General features: G+C 42.8%; 1 protein-coding gene across 1 annotated transcript in view; it reads left to right on the top strand.

Moving 5' to 3' along the window:
• fam114a1 (family with sequence similarity 114 member A1) overlaps positions 1–8,799 on the top strand; it is a 9,369-nt gene extending 570 nt beyond the window's left edge. The window contains exons 2-13 of the mRNA XM_079219804.1: positions 984–1,295; positions 1,906–1,990; positions 2,081–2,349; positions 3,069–3,203; positions 3,310–3,462; positions 3,558–3,732; positions 5,486–5,571; positions 6,798–7,037; positions 7,159–7,298; positions 7,399–7,471; positions 7,971–8,024; positions 8,575–8,799. Of these exons, the coding sequence (XP_079075930.1) occupies positions 990–1,295; positions 1,906–1,990; positions 2,081–2,349; positions 3,069–3,203; positions 3,310–3,462; positions 3,558–3,732; positions 5,486–5,571; positions 6,798–7,037; positions 7,159–7,298; positions 7,399–7,471; positions 7,971–8,024; positions 8,575–8,700 (1,842 nt within the window). The 5' untranslated portion in view covers positions 984–989 and the 3' untranslated portion in view covers positions 8,701–8,799. The remainder of the gene's footprint in view (positions 1–983; positions 1,296–1,905; positions 1,991–2,080; positions 2,350–3,068; positions 3,204–3,309; positions 3,463–3,557; positions 3,733–5,485; positions 5,572–6,797; positions 7,038–7,158; positions 7,299–7,398; positions 7,472–7,970; positions 8,025–8,574) is intronic.
• Positions 8,800–18,315: the final 9,516 nt, after the last annotated feature.

Below are 18,315 nucleotides of genomic sequence, written 5' to 3'. Positions count from 1 at the left end.
CATCTACCAGCTGGCGCACACAGTTTGTGACGGATACCATTGTGTGTTTAAATGACATTCCGCTGACAGGAAAACAAACTTCAGCCTGTGGTTTGAAAACACGACGGGAATCGTGTTGGATGCGTGTTCGGCTTGTGGCCGCTAGATGGTGGTGTTGAGCCGCGAAGCGACAGAAACAACGACGCGCTTGTGCAACTTTCCGCACCGCTAACTTTGGCCTCAAACGTCGCACCTATCATGCATCACACGTGTCAGAGCGGCTCGATTAGTATGTCATTTAACTTCAGTTATTGTTGCAACTTGTGCAGAAAGTGATGCAAGTTCCTTTATACAACTTCAGAAGAGTGTGTGTGTGTGTGTGCGTAATTGATTTACTGATCAGCTTGTTATATTGAGCCTTTGAACCTTGTGCTAATACAGGAGCTGACATGTGATGTGGTGTTTGTTTGTAAGGATGACATTTTGTTTGAAAAAGTTAAGTTCATTTTATTTTGTAGAGCCCCAAATTACAAATTTGCCTCAGAGGGCCGTACACATAGGACATCCTCTGTCCCGGGACCTCACATCCTCACAGGATAAAACCACGATCCATAGAAACCTGTGAGGCGAGAAAGAACAAATACTCTACGGAAGAAGCACAGTTAGTAATGTGCATTTATGGGACATGGATTCAAACAGATGGAGATTTTAGCAACCGCTGAGTTTAGCTCTTTGCATATTGACATCAGAGCAATAATTTGACGATTATTCAGTCGATCGAGACAAAACAACAGCAAATGTGAGAAGTTTTTAAATCATAGACAAACAAACAAGCCACTTGAAGACACTTGAAGGGATATTGTGAAAACATATTGTCTGGTTAATCTGTGGTGACAGTGATAATCCGCATTTATTGTCATTCTGTTGTGATGATTAACGCAGCGTTTGGTCGCAGGATACAAAGATTAATAAAGAGCTCAAATCAAATATGTCTTCTCTTCCAGATCACCATGTCCCAGGCCGACGCAGACCCCTCCTCCGCTGACATGCACACTGACCCCGGCCCCTGCCGGGACGTCCCAGCTCCCCTGCAGCCTCCTTTGATCCCAGAGAGTCTCGACCTCCCGCAGTCCGCCGCCGAGGGGACTGGCACGGAGGACCCCTCTGAGGGCCCGATTGACCAACCGGAGCCCGCTGCCGGGGGCCAGGTGATCATCTGTGACCAACCGGAGCTTTCTGCCGGGGGCCAGGTGATCATCTGTGACCAACCGGTGAGCCTGGAGCCGGAGCCCGAGGCTGCAGAGGAGGATGTGGAGGTTTGTGGCTCGGGTTTCTTGACATAAAGTGCGCACACTATGGCCGGTCTGGCCAGAACCCATTTGAGAGATTGGAAATATGATCATTATTGACTTTAACAAACATTTATGAAAATAAATTTGATGAAATTAGCTAATTTATGGGCGGGAGAAATCCTTTCTAAATGTAATCATGACACTCTATATGAGATCATGATTCTTAAGTAGCTCAGATATATCTTTGGCCTTATGGTGCTGCAGCGTCTTGTTATGGATTTATCAGATGTATTTATCAGAATCAGCTTTATTGGCCATGTATTCGTACGCATACAAGGAGTTTGACTGCAGATTTTCCGTTGCTCTCAACGTACATACACAGTCTGCAACATATAACATATATATATCGACCGGTACATCAGCCTTTAAAGTCCATATTCCAGATGAATTAGCTGCATTCATAGACTTGACTTTGCATTGACTAATGCATTAGTCGATCGGCAGAAAATCTATCAGAAACTATTCAAGCAAAAATGCCAGAAATCTTCTCTGTGAAGCACTTTGGTCATCACCTGTTGTTTTAGAAATGTAATCTTTCTAACTAGTATTGTAATCTGTGTGTTTGTGTGTACAGAGTTCGCCTCAGGAGAAAGAGAAAGGTTGGGGAGGTTGGAGTTCATGGGGGAAATCTCTCCTGAGCAGCGCCTCCTCCACAGTGGGTATGTTTCCTTCCTTTCCTTCCTTTCCTTCCTCGTTACACTTCACGCTCCCTCTCCCCCCTTACGTCTGCAGCGTGTGTGTGTGTGCAGGTCAGAGCCTGACCTCGGTTAAAACCAAGGCCGGAGAAGCTCTGCGTCTCCACAGGACCTCAGTGGGAGAGGAGGCGCAGGAAGAAGCAAAGGAGCAAGAAGAGAAAGAAGAAGAGGAGGAGGAGGAGGAGGGAGCCGAGAAGGAGAAGAAAGAGGGAGGAAGTGAAGGTGGAGAGACTGAGCTGTCCAGCTCTGGTGAGACACCTGTGGATGCTGCAGCGTCTGGCAGGGGCGTCTTCTCTACGATCACACACGCCATGCAGAACACAGTGAGTGAACACACACACTCACACACACAGGCACACACACACACACACGCACACACGCACAAAAGCTAAGAAGAATCATGTGACTGAAACCTGCTAGTGAAGCTAAACTTCTTGGTATTTTACATTAAAGGTGGCGTTTTTTATTTTTTATGTAAAGAGTTTTTGATAACGCAACTAAAAGTTAAAAAAAATTATGTAGTCCATCATAATCTTTTTTTTTTTTCAATTCCGTTGTTTTTATTTAATAGTTTGACTTGGTATCTTTTATATTTTGATTGTATTATTTATTCATATAATTTCTAGTTTCTGTGCTTCCATAAATAAAAGATGTCGGTCATCGTTGGTCGATCACAAATCTGAATTTGAATTTGAATTTGAAATCTGAATCGTTTATTTAAGTTGCATAATTTTGCTTCAGTATAAATTATTATTATATACACAATTTGGCACACATTTATTTACCTAGAGTTTTGTTTGTATTGTTGTCAATTTCTTCATATTTTACTGTCATAAATGGGCCTCCATATTCTGCATGAGGAGTCGCTAAAAGATGCTCGTCAACATTGTTGTGTGTGCTTAACTGCTCCAGCGGACGTTGCTCGTAGCAACACAACAGAGGTTTCCGTGGTTCATAAAAACTGTCAGAAGGGATGTCAACATTTCTGAGATGTCCCATAATGTTTTACGAAGGCTCCGTGTGTCTCCTGGTGTCCCTTCAGGGTAAGTCGGTGATCAGCGGCGGTTTAGACGCCTTGGAGTTCATCGGAAAGAAGACCATGATTGCGCTTGCTGAGACTGACCCGGGTTTCCGAAAGACCAAGACCCTGATGCAGAAGACGGTATCGCTGAGTCAGGCACGTAGATCAGAGGGATGGACTATTGTGTGGATTCTCTGAAGCGACCGCTCTTGGCACTCTTGTTGTGTGAAGGCTCCTCTGTGATTATTTTATTTCCCCTCAGATGTTGAAGGAAGCCAAAGAGAAAGAGCGGGCCCGTCTGGGCAACCAGCCAATCAGCGCACCCACAGCTCACTACGGCATTCTGTTTGACGACTACCAGGGCCTGCCGCACCTCGAGGCCCTGGAGATCCTGTCCAATGAGAGCGAGGCCAAGGTGAGGCCCACGCGAAATTGTTTGTGTGTGTGTGGGGGTGCGGGGGGTTATTTTCAGAAACTTTTGTGAGTCACACGCTCTACATGTGCTCCTAGGTCCAAGCCTACCTCTCCTCCCTGGCGGAAGAGGAGCAGGAGGAGGTGAAGAAGGAGCTGATCTTCATCAAGGACATCTTCATCAAGCGAGAGGGAGAGGAGAAAGTAGAAGAAGGAGGAGAGGCGGCGGATAACGGTGATCTAAGTTCCCACTTACACTGTTCTACCCCCCTATGTGAGTCCCCGCAACCGGACCTGCTGGAGGTAGAGGCGGCCCCTGAGCACTGACCCAGGATCAGGCGGTCTTATTCACACACTCGCACCGGATCAGATGGTCAGGAACAGAACTGACGTTTCACTTTGGTTGAATTGTTTCCATTCCAGTCTTTTTAGTTCAGTATTTCATTTAAAGTTCCATAGCAGGGCTTTTGGGTTTATCGGCGCTAATTTGCATTCACAGAATATTTTCATCCAACAGTTTTCCAAAGCGTATGAAGAGTTCTTGAATATTTTCTGTTCAAACTTGCTCAGCACTATCCATCACAGGGAATACTTATTTTTTGCTTTATATTCAAGTAATGCTACTTCTGCTGTGAGCTGAGCCTCCTTAGTGCATTGAGGCCGAGAGTTAAAAGAACAGTGTGTAGCATTTAGAGAGATCTATTGGCAGAATGGAATATAATATTGATAAGTGTATTTTTTATTATTTGTTTTCACCGCCATGTTTCTACAGTAGCCTAGAACGGACAAACCGAACACCGGCTCTTGTTGGGGCCATTAGCGTTTTAGCGTCGGTCCCCGTACTGCTGAACTAAATAAGGGAATCAGACATTTTAATTAAATCAGAGATGAATAACACATGTAAAGAACCTCCCCAGCTCACCTAAAAGGGAAAATACATAGCTACCTTTTTATGTGGCTGTCCAATCAGTGTTGATGGTAAATGTAGTCGGTGAAAGCAATAATGTCCTCAGTGTGTGCCGTTCTGACAGAGAACGTTGGATCCTCCTGCTGGCGGGGCCGTGCCGCCAGTGTCCCAGGATGCATTGCGTGCGAGTTTCTGAAGCTCAGGATCCCCTGGAAACGTAGCCAGTTTGCAATTCAAGCGAAGAGAGAACAAGGATGTTCTGGCTTTTGAGCGTGCGTGCGCTCTGGCTCCCCAGAGGAGGAGACGACAAATCCCATCCTGTAGTGCTTCCTCGCATCCGACTAGGTCAAAGGTCAGGAACAGAGCAGCAGCCAGCAGGGATTTAATTTGTGGGTGTCAGCACTGGCTTTCAAAGGGGGCTTTAAACTGTTCAAACATTTACCTTGTGAACCTCACAAAAAATGATATCCAAACCATAATATCTGATTCAATGTCAACGTACAGAAATTAGTTTTCTTATTTGCAAAAGCCTAGAAAACCCTTAGAACCTCCCAGGAACCGGAGTTGGTAGTGTTTTGTTCCCCGGTTGCATCACCGCCGTATACTTGTTTAGAGCAGAAGGTGTTCTGACAAAGTGAAATCCAGTGTCGAGGGGATGTCATGCGATGCCAAGTTTTGGCTCTCTTTGTTTTTTTCTCATCGTTCCTCGCCAGCCGCTCGTCGCTTGACATTTTAAAAGAAGGCTTGTAAACTTCGGCGGGGCGACAGGTGCCTACTGCCCTTTCCCTCGGCCATGGAGGGCCCTCACACGGCGCCTGATCCGGTGTCGGTGGTGTTCAGGGGCCGCCGACACGCTCGCATCACAGATCCAACAGAAGCTTCCAGATGCAGACATACAATCTACACATTGAGATCTAATTGTGATTTATGTACAGGAGTTTGAATTAGTGGCGCATGGAAAAAATATAATATTATCTGTGATCTCAGCATGGGGGGTGAGAATCATTGCACGTGGTACATATCCGCTCTCATCCCACAGTCTGTGCATGTACGTCTGTAACAGCGTGCCAAGCGGAGCGCCCTGACATGACAAGTGTGTGTTTGTGTGTTTCCGTGGCAGCCGCCGACGGCGAGGAGTTTGTGAGCGTTCTCACCGAGCTGCTGTTTGAGCTTCACGTTGCAGCGACGCCGGACAAACTCAACAAGGTGAGTGACACACACACACGCACACACACACACACATGCGCGCATACAACCCTGAATCCTGCACACGGCAGCATGTTGTTCCCTCAAAAGATTGGTTCAGAGGATTTTAAGTCCATCTTGGTATTTTCACATTCTCATATGCAGATTTATTGGTCGCTTGTAATCGTTCCTTTCCTGATGGAGTCCGTCCCTTCATCCTGTGACTCAGCAGTTTGAGAGAGACAAATGAAGTGTGTGTGTGGAAACAAACAAACAAGCAGTTGTGCTTCTCATCAAAGCACATCACGCGCATTTCCTTCCTCCTAAAGCTTGAAAATGCTTTATCATCCTATTTATATATACATATTAAAATACTTTACATACATACTCTATGTTTACTTGATAGCAGTCGTCTTCTCTACTGCCTGCTGGCACATTGCGATGCTTTCTGCCCGACGACATCGAATGCACTAAAGATTTTGTTCTAAAAAAACAACACTGGATCCTAGCAATGACCAACAACCAATCCAATATAGATATTAACATATATATATATATATATATATATATATATATATATATATATATATATTTCTCTGTTTACTTGTGTTACATAAAGCATAAATGAATATCCCTCTTCAGTTCATCTCTATGGAGCGCATCGTTCTATCCTCAACCAAATGAAAGAGTGAGTTTGAGCATTATTGTCCTGGATCCAGATTACCTGCTAAGCCTCCGGGATGTTATGTGCTCACGGGTTGGAATAATGCTCCCCATATGGATTAGAATTGGGTTGGTTTATTCTTTTTCATATCTTTTGTCCTTTCTGTATTGAAATAGCAGGAAAGCAAGACCCCTCACAAACAACCTAATTTTCACCTTAATTTGAAATCACTCTCAACAAATCCCCTTCAGGGGGAATATTGCTCTGTTTTCTCCCGTTATTATGAGATATTTGGTATATACACACACATACATACACACACACCACACACACACACACACACACACACACACACACACACACACACACACACACACAGAGTCATTTTTAACACCCACTATCTCCCACTGCAGTCTTTGACATAATATAAAGGTTCTCCCCTTTTGAAGTCCTTCTGCATATTCAAATTCCCATCTATAGAACGCACATTAGCATATAATCGTGGTTACGCATCTGATTAGCATACATCAGGATGGCGATCCCTCGCCGCGCCGAGCTGATGGTGGTAATTATGCATCTCCAGGCGCGGAGGAGGGCCCACGATTGGGTGAGCGAGGTGGAACAGCCCGTCACTACGGAGACGGTTGATGGGGAAACGGAGGACCAGCCGGCAGGAGACGCCTCACCTGGCGAGAATGAAAAGGAGGAGATGAAGAAGAAGGATGGGGGGGAGCAGCAGGAGGGCGAGGGGAAGGGAGGAGAGGAGGAGGACGAGGAAGAGAAGAAGAAGAAGGAGGAGGAGAACGACCCCAGATCTTTAGAGGTGAGGTCGACTGAGATGTTATCTGGCTCAAATCAGAACTTTTAAAATGATTTGAATCACAAATTCGTGACAGACTGATCGTGTGTGTGTGTGTGTGTGTGTGTGTGTGTGTTCGTTCTAGGCTGTCTACCTGTCGTCAGTAAGCAGTCTGGCAGAAGTGACGGCTCGCAGCATCGAGCAGCTCCACAAGGTGGCAGAGCTCATCCTCCACGGCCAGGACCTGGAGAAACCAGCCAGAGACCAGGCTGTCATCCTCACCAGGTGTGTGTGTGTGTGTGTGTGTGAGCGAGAGAGAGAGGCAGACAGACAGACAGACAGACAGCTGTCTGCTAGCTAGCTAAAATCTACATCTTTATTCCAGGTTGACATGTGCCATGTGTAAGGAGGTGGAGTGTTTGGCCAAGAAGTTCTCCGACACACTGCTTCTTGTTGGGGTAGGTGTGTGTGTGTGTGTGTGTTGAAGGATAAGGCTGGTGGTTATTCTGTTTATTTTTCTCCCTGTCAACAGTTCCTGCAAAAAGTCCAAAACCCAACAACGTAAAAATCCGTCTCTAGGTTCGGACTTCCCCACGCTGTCTCAGTCCTCGTCCCTGTAACCCATTGGGTCCGACTGAGCTCACAAATAAATATATATATATATATATATTCTATTTTAAATACAAAATGATTCTCATTTCATCTTCTGTTACTTGAACACCTTGTTGGCTGCTGAAATTGCTTCAGCAAACTCATTTCCGTGGTAACGAGGGGAAATGCCACTCAGTGTGTCCTTTCTGTGTTTTGAAGAGTTTTTGGAATCACACTTGTCAGTAGTTTTTATTTCCTAGAATTTTGTCGCCACAAAGGAAAATCCAAACTTTTGCCAGGCTCATCCCTAAAGGTTTGTCTTTGTAGCTCTCTCTCTCACTGTGCTACTTCCTGTCCCTCTAACAGGACCAGAGGAAAGCAGAGGAGTTGAATCCGCTGGTGGACAATGTGCTGTTGGAGGTGAGACTGAGTTACTAATCATCATTGCGGCTGATGTGATGATTCATGTTTAATTTGTTGACGGGGAATACGGTGAGGCCGTTGCAAAATGTTTAAAGATACGTTAATACATTAGGAAACTGTGTGGTTGGCACGGTGTTCAATATATTCAGGATGAAGTCATCCTCAGATTCATACTGTATACATTATACCTCCATTTCTTTCTGGATATTTTCAAATATTCACTACACCTGTTCTTAAAAAAAAAAGTTACAAATATTTATGTTTGTTTGGGAAATGATGAACATTTGAACGTTTATTTGAAAAAAAAAGTGTTTTGATGGACAAAGTAAAGCAGAATCAAATCAGAAAGCCAGACAGTGAGGTCAAGACACAAATACAGTGAAGATGTAAACTCAGATAATACACAACAACGGATGTAAGAAATCAATACAATAAATAGAAATCAGAAGAATGTGCAAAAAAGAAACGAATGTAAGCAGTAAGATGATGATGATGATGATGATGATGATGATGATAATGATGATGTTCATGGCTCTCCGGTCTGCAGGGCTCCAACAGTACCAACTACATCGAGGATGCACTGCAGCTGCTGCTGCCCGTCCTGCAGATCTCCCACATCCAGAGCCAGCCCTGTCGCTCCACCACAGAACCAGCAGCACAGACGCAGCACTAACACACACACACACACACATACACACACACACACACACACACACACACGCTCACTACCTGCTCACCTGCTTGTCTTAATGTATCTATTGTTGTACAGAAAAGTATGGATAATTGATTATTCCAGATGAAGTGCTTACATCTACATCCAGTGCCATAGTAACAGGCTGAAGGTGTTTTTTTTTATATATATATATATATATATATATATATATATATATATATATATATATATATATATATATATATATATATATATACACTTAATATAATCTTTTAGGATTTAACAACTAGATATGTGTAGAAATGACCGACATCAGGTTGTATGTGTGACTCTTCCACGTTGTGTCTCTGATTGTTGTTTTGACCCGGTGGGTATTTAGCCCAGATGTTTCTGCATCGCGTCCAAAGAGATGAACCAAAGATGACTGACTGTGTTGAAGGCACTCTACATTAATGTACATTTAGCTTTCTTTGCACTCCTCATGGTCCTCTGTTCATTTCAACACTAGTTTTGCTGAAACGCTTTAATCTGGTGTGAGACAAAAGGCCAGTATTAGTGATTATACATATTAATTTTTGCTTGTTTTTTTATGTTAAATTATGCAAAGACACACTACCATTGATGCCACTCTCCTCCGCTTCGATTTGACAGAAAAAAATCTGATCTTCATGTTTTCGAATGGCAAAATATGAAGTTCTCCTTCTCCCTTGTTGTATTGTTTACAATGAAGATTGATTTAATAAGTGTTAATTCATCTCTGATTATGTTCTGTTGTGCTGCTACATTGACCAAGCACAGCGCGTCGTTTTTTGAGAAGTTTGATTGTCGACCTCTTGGCGAGGAGGAGCATGTAGTCCTCAAAATGTTGAATATGTCTTTAATAACAAAACGGCCCGTCATGCCCTCTGTTGGATCTGAATCCCAACACCATGAAGAAGGCATTAGCCTGAACATTTTAATTCCTATCGCCCTCCTGAATAAAGGCTTTTAATACTGTTTGTGAGCGATGACACACAACTTGCTCACCAGAGGCATGTTATCTCATTAATTTTCCACATTACTGTTTTCTCCCTTTCCTGCGATCACATGTTGAGTCTCAGCAGCAATCCCAAGGTGCTCACAGCGCATCTGTGATTTCATATCCAGTGTTAAATTGGCTCTTAGCTTCCAGCCAGCAGATCTCTGAAAGAGACGGAGTACTCTGCTCCTCCTCCTCCTCCTTCCTCCCCCCTTTCAGAGATACATTGATGCAGGTATGAAAGATATTAAGCAACGAAAATATTCGTCTATCTGTCGCAAAGTTTTGGCTTCTTTCAGCTCCTTTCAGCTAAATCCAGCTGGGGAAAGGCCTAAGAATACAAAATGAGGGAGGAGTTTCTAATGAGAAATGTTCGGGGGGCATTTATTTTGTTGTGGACAGTAGAGTAATATATTAAGATGCCCCTCTAATAAAGTGCCCAAAGATGTTTTCACCCTCTATATGTGTCTCAGATGTTTGTTTCTTTTATTTTTTACCAAAAAGGTGGCTGGTAATTGAAGCAGTCCGTTTCTATTTGTAGCCAGTGCACTGTTGGGTCCATTTGTGTTCTCCTCTGTCAGCAGGTCTGCTCCTCTGTGAGGGACGAGGTGGAGGGATGGATGCGATGATGCAGATTTGCTAAAGATGGACAAGATACAAAATACAGACTGGAGTTAGATGACAATGAAAAGAGTCAGGGTGGGATGATCTCTCTATCTCTCTATTTATATATATTTTCCTTGAAGTCATTTCGGAAGTGTCTTAATCCCACACTCTTTCCAATAGCCAGCAGGGGGCGACTCCTCTGATTGCAAAAACAAATCTATGAGAAAATGACCCTACTTATAATTAGATAACTCAGTAAAGAATTTAAACAACACTTAAGTATATCAATAGCTAGTTTTGTTCCACTAGTGTAGGCATACGTTGATATTTTATAAATGTAACGCAGTAATTTTTATTCAGGGTACATTTTAACTGACAAACCAAGTACATTTGTAGTATTTTATATTTACTAGAGTAAAATGTATTTAAGCTAACAGTGCTTTTCCTTATCTAAATGGTTTATTTGATAAGGGGACAGTGTACATCAATTTAATAAAAATAGTAAACACGGCAGAGTTAGCCGAGAGGCTACTCTTCATCTGTCGTCCCAAGAGGCAAATGTTAAAAAAACAACAACCTAAAAACAGAAATAGGATTAAATATACAAGGTTATAAAATGTTGATGCTTTTAAAATGCGTGCACAAACAATGAATGAGTGAGAATAGTATATTCTGAAATGAGCCCGTCTGCATAACAAGTTCTTTGAGGCCGACTTGAGTGCAGTAGTACCTGCATAGCAGTGGTCAACGTTTCCATCCAGCAGAGTTTCTATGTCGTCTGAAAAGAGCATTTGAAGAACATTAACACACAAAGTCACTCATGGCTCTGCATTTGTTTCAGTGTGTGTTCACAGATTCCTACCTTGAGTGTCAACTTCTTGAATGGGGGAAAGTCCTGTCCGTTAAAACATAAAGTTAGTCAAAGGAAACGACGGATTAATCAAATGATCAAACTGTGTGCATGAACTGACCTGGCCGAGGTCGGGATGCACAAGAGTGAAAGATCATCCCTGGAGGTCAATAAGAGGTCATTAGTATCTGTACTTGTTCAATTTAAATCATACCAAAGATAAAGATGAAGACCCTTTAGAGAGTTTTGGAGCATTGCAGTGCAATTAACCATATCATTGTGTTTACCTTTGGGAATGATGATCTCTGTGTGCTTCTCACCATGTACTTGAAATATCAAGACAACATAACTGTACGTCAGGCATATTTATTATTACTCATTTCATAAAGAGGTATACTGACCTCACCTTTGTTTAAAAACTTAATTGCCTCAAATTGTACATTTGGGGGCAACCTTTTTTTTTTCAAAATATTTTTAATTAAATATAAAAATATACCAATTTACCGTTCAACTGCTGGCCAGTGACAGCGCAACCCAGAGGGACCACGTCCGGGTTTTCTGACAACAAAAAAAAGAATATTATTTTCAGGTCAACTTCAAAGGCTCAACCTAACCCAGTATTTCTCAAACTGTGGGGCGCTCCTCTAGTGGGGAACTTTTTTGAGAACTTCACATATTACAAAAGTACACAGACATAAAACTAAGTCATTAATAAATACATGGCGAAATGCCTGTACTTTCAGGAATATTTGGGCGCAGATTCTTGGCGTCTTGCTAAAAGCCGATCTCTGTCCTTTTGGCAAGACGCCAAGAATCGGCAGGTTTCATGCTGTTGCCTCTAGATCTGAGCTCAACATTGAGCATGAAATGAGAGCGGCCGTATCAAGCCTGCAACCCCGTTTAAAAAAGATTTGTAGTGGAAAGCAGGCTCACTGCAGCCACTAATACTGATGGCTCACACATATCACTAATTTTGTTTTGCAAAAAAATGGCTTATTGTTTTCCACAATAAGCTAATTATTAGTTATTTTTTGCACAGATGTAGCTTTATTTGCATTATTATAACAAACAAATTGCACATTTTATTTGTTTTTGTCTGATGAAGGAATCTGGTTTACTTGAAAGTGATTGCAATTTTCTTTATTCTATTATTTATATAAGCACAGATGGAGGAGTTGCAATAAAAATTTAGCATGGACCATTTTGTTACAATTTAGTTGGGGCGGTGCGGCATGCACATTTTTCTTCCTCCAAAGTGGGGCGTGACAGAAAAAGTTTGAGAACCACTAAACAAACCCAATGTGTGTGTGTGTGTGTGTGTGTGTGTGTGTGTGTGTGTGTGTGTGTGTGTGTGTGTGTCTGTCTTACTGCATGAGCATCTCTTCCAGTAGATTAGTCCGAGCACAGTTGTGACTGTAGTCAGCATCACCACACACAGCAGAGCCAGCCACAGCACCCTGAACACACAGCGCCACTCATCTGAGGACAGAGAGGGATTCACTATAACAGACCGTAACGCTCTTCTCACAGTTAACCGCTCCATGCTCCTATCTGTGATTGCATTTCAGATATCCACAATAACATTTATTTGCATAGTCTTTCAATTTCGTTTTTGATAACTGCAATAGAATTCTTAACAGCAAAATTTCACATTTCAGATATTTGCAATCCAATTGTAACCATAGACATAGTGAGGTATTTTAGCCTAGTATTATTTATTTGGATATCCAGAACAGATATCCACAATACACTTGCAGATATTTGCAGATGCATTGTTAGTAAATAAACCCAAACAATGAGCAAGTCTACACAATGCATATCTAAACCAAATCATTAGCAAATGAGCAATTTAAGATTGTTACTTCAACACATGACTTACTCTTATTTGTAGCAATAGAACATATGAATACCAAGCAGCCAAAACCGACACACAACTATAGAATTGCTGATTGGAATATTAGGGAATAATTTACAAATAGCAGCTTTGTAAAAATCCACATGAACTGCCTCTTTTCTTAATTATCATGAACTGTCTCACAGAGCTACCACAGGCCGATAAATGCTCCAACCTGATTGGTAGTCACTGATAGGCCAGAATTAGGACAGACACAAGTCAGTGAGTTTTCATTTCAGGGAATCTAGAAGTCTATTCCACAACCCTGGTGGTACAAGTACACAAACCAGCCCTTTGTTCCCTTTGTTCTAAACCAGCCACCTGAACCTGAACCCTAACCTTTAAATCTCTTCTTGTCTGCCTGCCTGCAAGCTTATGTACCTTCATTCTTATCACTAAATCCCAAATTCTTGCGACTGTCTGGATTTGGGTGCTTTCCCACGTTTCTAGTCCTCTGATAAATGTAACTGGTGAGTGAAAAACAGAAGGAAATATCCAGAAAAATAAATCCAGAAATGAGACAAACAAAGAAATAATAGCAGATGATACAGCGACAAATGGGAGCAGAAAAGAAAGTGAGAGGATGGAAAAAGTTGAGTGGAAACACACACACACACAAACACACACACACATACAAACACACGCAGGCACACACTGGAAAATATGAGTTAGACGTATAGCTTGGGGGGGTGTTGGAGAGACGAACAGAAAGAGAGCAAGCCAGAATCAATACACCTTGTAGATACAGTAGATTGAGATGTACTGTTACTCGGAGATCCTCCAGCACAGAGATAGGAAAAGGGAAACGAAGTCACGGAGCTGAGACTGAAGTCAAGAGAAGAAGAATTGAGGGAAATGTTGCTCTATTGAAAGAAATGACTCCTCTGTGGACTGAGAGCGAGAAGACGGGTTTGAATGAGATCGAATCTCTTGATGAAAATGATCCCAAAATGAAAACTGATGGGACAATTTCTTCGCTCTCTTCTTCTGACCACCCGGGGACCAAAGAGCTCTCTCTCTCATCCCGACACCGACCTCTCTGTGGGCGTTTCCATGGCAGCTTCTCCTGCGCTGTTGCACTCGAAACCGTCCGATTGGCGAGCCAAAGGAGACAGCGCCTTGGATTGTCCGAGTCCACGGCGGGAGGGACAGGGAGACAACAGTAAAACGCCCTCCTCTGCCCTTCATCGTGACTCCCCTCCTCCTCTTCCTCCTCTTCCTCCTCCTCCTCCTCAGGTGGGTGGAGGTGTAAGGAGCTGTGATTGCTACCGCTGTACAAGGTGAGATTCAGGGTCTCTGCGTCACTAAGTTGAAGCTCCACCGACACCTTGAGATGTGTTTTCAGAGCTGTGAATGGATAAAGAGATCAATGATTATAGATTACAGCCGTATCGGCACATTTTATGAGAAAAACTGGGCGATGTAGTTGAAGGCCCGAAGCTCAGAAAGCTAGCAAGTCCACCCATGAGCGAGATGCTTTTAGCATTTACCACGGTCATGTTGTGCGGGGGGGGTTAGCAGCTGTGCTCGAGGCTAAATGCTAACGCCAGCATGCTAACATGTTCGCCAGGACAACGCTAACATGCTGATGTTCCACATTTATCATGTCCGACGTCCTACTTTAGTGTGCTAACATTTACTAACGCTGCACTGTTCAATAACATAATCAAATCTACTCTTTTAACACAAGTAACATTCATTTAGAGATGTCTAGTCACCAAGGTGTCTAGATTCACGTCCCTAACTGTGACCAAAAGTATCTAAAAGTTATGAGTTACTCAGTTATGACTTTTGTTAGCCTGCAATGCACAAACATGACCGTTTTAAGTGGCGGTTCATGTGAGCAAACCGTAGCTACGACCTGAAAACGAGATCGAGCAGCATGATATATGAAATGTTCTAAATTCATCGGACATTAAATTAACAGATTAAAACTCCAAATAAATGCCAATGTGAATCAAAGTGTAACGGGTAGTGAGCTCCACAACAGAAATATCAACCTTATTGCTGCGCTAGAGGACAAGTCTGTAGGATTCATCCTCTGGCCCATGAATGCCTTTGCATAGGATTTTAATGCAATCCATACAATAGTTGTTGAGATATTTCAGTCTGGACCAAAGTGTTGGACCGAGTGGTAAAAAAATAAAATAATTGTATTGATGTGACTTTGTAATACCTGAAGATGACATGTTTCCCTGTAATTCTGCCATGTCAATATCTGCTTCACACATGAACCAGTTCTTTTCTGGGTCTTCCCCGGCCCTCCCGGAGAGCGACTCTGGATCTGTCGCGTTGCTTTGATTGCAGTCCTGCTCCCACTTGTTGCTTCCTGGAGTCCACGAAGGGTCACACAAATCCCTTCTCTCAATTCCAGCATCACCACTCTTCCCATTTGCCCCCTTCTGCTGCCGATTCCCTCGCTCACAGGGTCGGTAGGGCAGGCAGAGGAAGTTCACTTTTGATACTGAAAGGAGAGAGAGAACGAACAGACGATTCAGAGTCGTTTCTCTGCGAGAGCAGGATTAGAGTAGGTGGGGAAAAGAAAAAAACACACCGCAAAGTGCTCTCAAGTCAGGAACCCGAGCGAGATCTCAAAATGGAAGCTATTGCCTCCAGTTTATGTCTGACACACAAAGACAGACAGGAGAGGCGCAGACAAAAAGCCAAAACCATTGAAGGCAAAGACGAGCGCGAAGCCTAAAGCAAGCTGCTCTCGAAACGAGAGCAAGCTTTTCAAGGCAACACAATGCGGAAGCACTTTCAAAGCAGCCATCAGTCAGTGTTGTATGGAGCTCTATGTGGGAGTGTTTCTGTGCCACCGCGCTGGCGACAGACGTGTTCGGAGGCCTTCTGGTTTCGGGTTGTCCGTCCAGTCCATCCTCGGGACGATATCTCAGGAACGCCTGGAAGGAATTTCTTCAAATGTGGCGCAAACGTCCACCTGGACTGAATGATGAACTGGATTTTGTCAACGGTCAAGGTCTCTGTGGCCTCACAAAACACGTTTTTTTACCATAACTCAAGAATTGACATGCCAATTTTTACACAAATGTCTCAGAGTATAAGATGATGAAGTGGTGACATTCTGCGTAAACTGCAACATGACTAATTGGCGGAGGCGTACAACCACAAGGCGGTAATTCAAGGTTCAGCTCAGAGAGATAGAAAAAATAGACGTTGAAACAGAGTTAACAAGAACAGGAAGAAACAGAACCAAGGGACTCAACTAAATAACATGTACTTCTTTTAAAGGTAAGCTTTTGAAATAAAGTTTGAGTAAAACATGTGAGAAAAACACTTTGAGTCACCGGCTTTTAAATGCCGCTAAAGGCTGTGGAGCACTGGTAAAGACACACACCAAAATACTGTACTGTCTCATGCTCACACACACACACACACACACACACACACACACACACACACACGGCTTTGGATGACCGACCTCTGTACGATGTGAAGAATTCCGGGAGGCAGATGATGAAGGCGAGGATCACGAGGATGAGGAGTTTAGTCAGTGCTACTCTTGTCATGCTTGCACCGTAAGGTCACACAGCACACTTCTTCTCAGGCATGACTTGTGGCTTTGTGGTATCTGCTTCCTTTTCTTGAGTTTAAACAAACACAATCTTTCACGCCCTGAGACGAATCAGAGGAGCCTCTCGGTAGAGTCGGAGAAGCCCGAAACAATATTACTCACAATTCTTGCAGAGGCAGGCGACAACGCAACGCGACGCATGTACAAAAAGAAGAGAAAAAAACGTAACTTCCTATTACGTTTCCTGTCATTTTCTCAGAAAGAGTGAGCAATGGAGAGCTGTAGATTCAACAAAGAGCTTCTATCAGCAGAACGTAAGTAATGGGATGATAGATGGATGATATATGTATTTGGGGGAAAAGAGAGGTCCGCCTGTTGGTTTGAGTCTGTTTGTGTGAAACGGAGAAAGAAAGAAACAAATGGTGTGTCTTTTGCCTCGGCATGAAAAGACGAGGAGAGGATCACACGGTTTCAGTTGCTGAGGAGGGAACTCCCCTCAATGCGACGCTCCGGTATCGGTTTGTCAGAGACACGTTTGCATAACTGTGACTGAAAGTATTGATAAAGTTATGACTTGGTATCTGTCTTTGTATCTCATGTTCATAAAAGATTTTTTTTCCTATGATTAGAATTAAACATACAAATATTATTAGATAATGCATACATAATATAATTTGATGTCATAGTCTCTGTAAGGGTTTCTCTTAACAGTGAGACACTTTTACATAACTGTCACTAAAAGTATCTAAAGGTCCTGACTTAGTATCTGCTTTTGCATCTCATAATTATGACAGATTTGTTTGCCATAATAAGAGGTAGAGATACAAATAATATCAGATAGTACAATTTCATTTTAAGTCATAGTCACGAAGGTTTATCATGCCTTTGTATGGCATAATGTTTAGGAACTAACTCATGATTTTGCAACGTTTTCTCACAATTATGAGATACGTTTGCCTTTTTGTTTCTTAATTATGAGATGCAAAGTATTGTATCTCATAATTATGAGAAACTATCTGAGACTTTTCATAATTATAACAACATGTCTCAATAATGACATAAGCATCAAATACTAATTCGGAATTATGAGATAATTTTTTCACATGAACCTCATAGTTATGACATTGCATTAGAATGAGAAGATGTCGTCATTTTAAAAAGGTCTCACATAATCATGTCATCGTCATCGTTTTGATTGGCTCTTCTCCAAGTTGCAGGGATGAGCTTCCACAGACCCGACGCCAGCTGCTTCGCCTTTAATTAACGTTGCAGTAGAGATCCGATAAGTGTTTCTGTTGCTCGCTGTGGAGGAAATGGCCGCTCTGTTTATCTTTTATTTTCTTCATTTCAGCCCATTCCGGAAAAAAAGTATTTTCCCTTTGTACCGCTTGACTTGATCTCTGTTGGAAGTTTAGTGTCGCTCCGATTTTTCGGTTAAATTCCTGAGAGCCTCTTATCTGGGCAGACCTGGGAAGGCACGACACGCGCAGTGTCTCAGACAAACACACACACACACACACACACACACACACACACACACAGTGATGAGCATGGCTGGCAGGTGGAGCCTTATCTCCACTCTGCAGCGGCTCGCCTCTCTCAGAGCTCAGTCGGCAGCTTAGAGCAGAATGTAAGAATGCCAAAAACAAAAAACAAAACATTTTATGTTCAGTCAAAGCATGTTTGACATTTGGATCATTTACAAATATCTC

The sequence above is a fragment of the Taurulus bubalis genome (genome assembly GCF_910589615.1).
Source record: "Taurulus bubalis genome assembly, chromosome: 6".
NCBI lineage: Eukaryota > Metazoa > Chordata > Actinopteri > Perciformes > Cottidae > Taurulus > Taurulus bubalis.
Note: the sequence above shows the minus strand (reverse complement) of the source record. Positions and strands in the feature narration are given on the sequence as shown.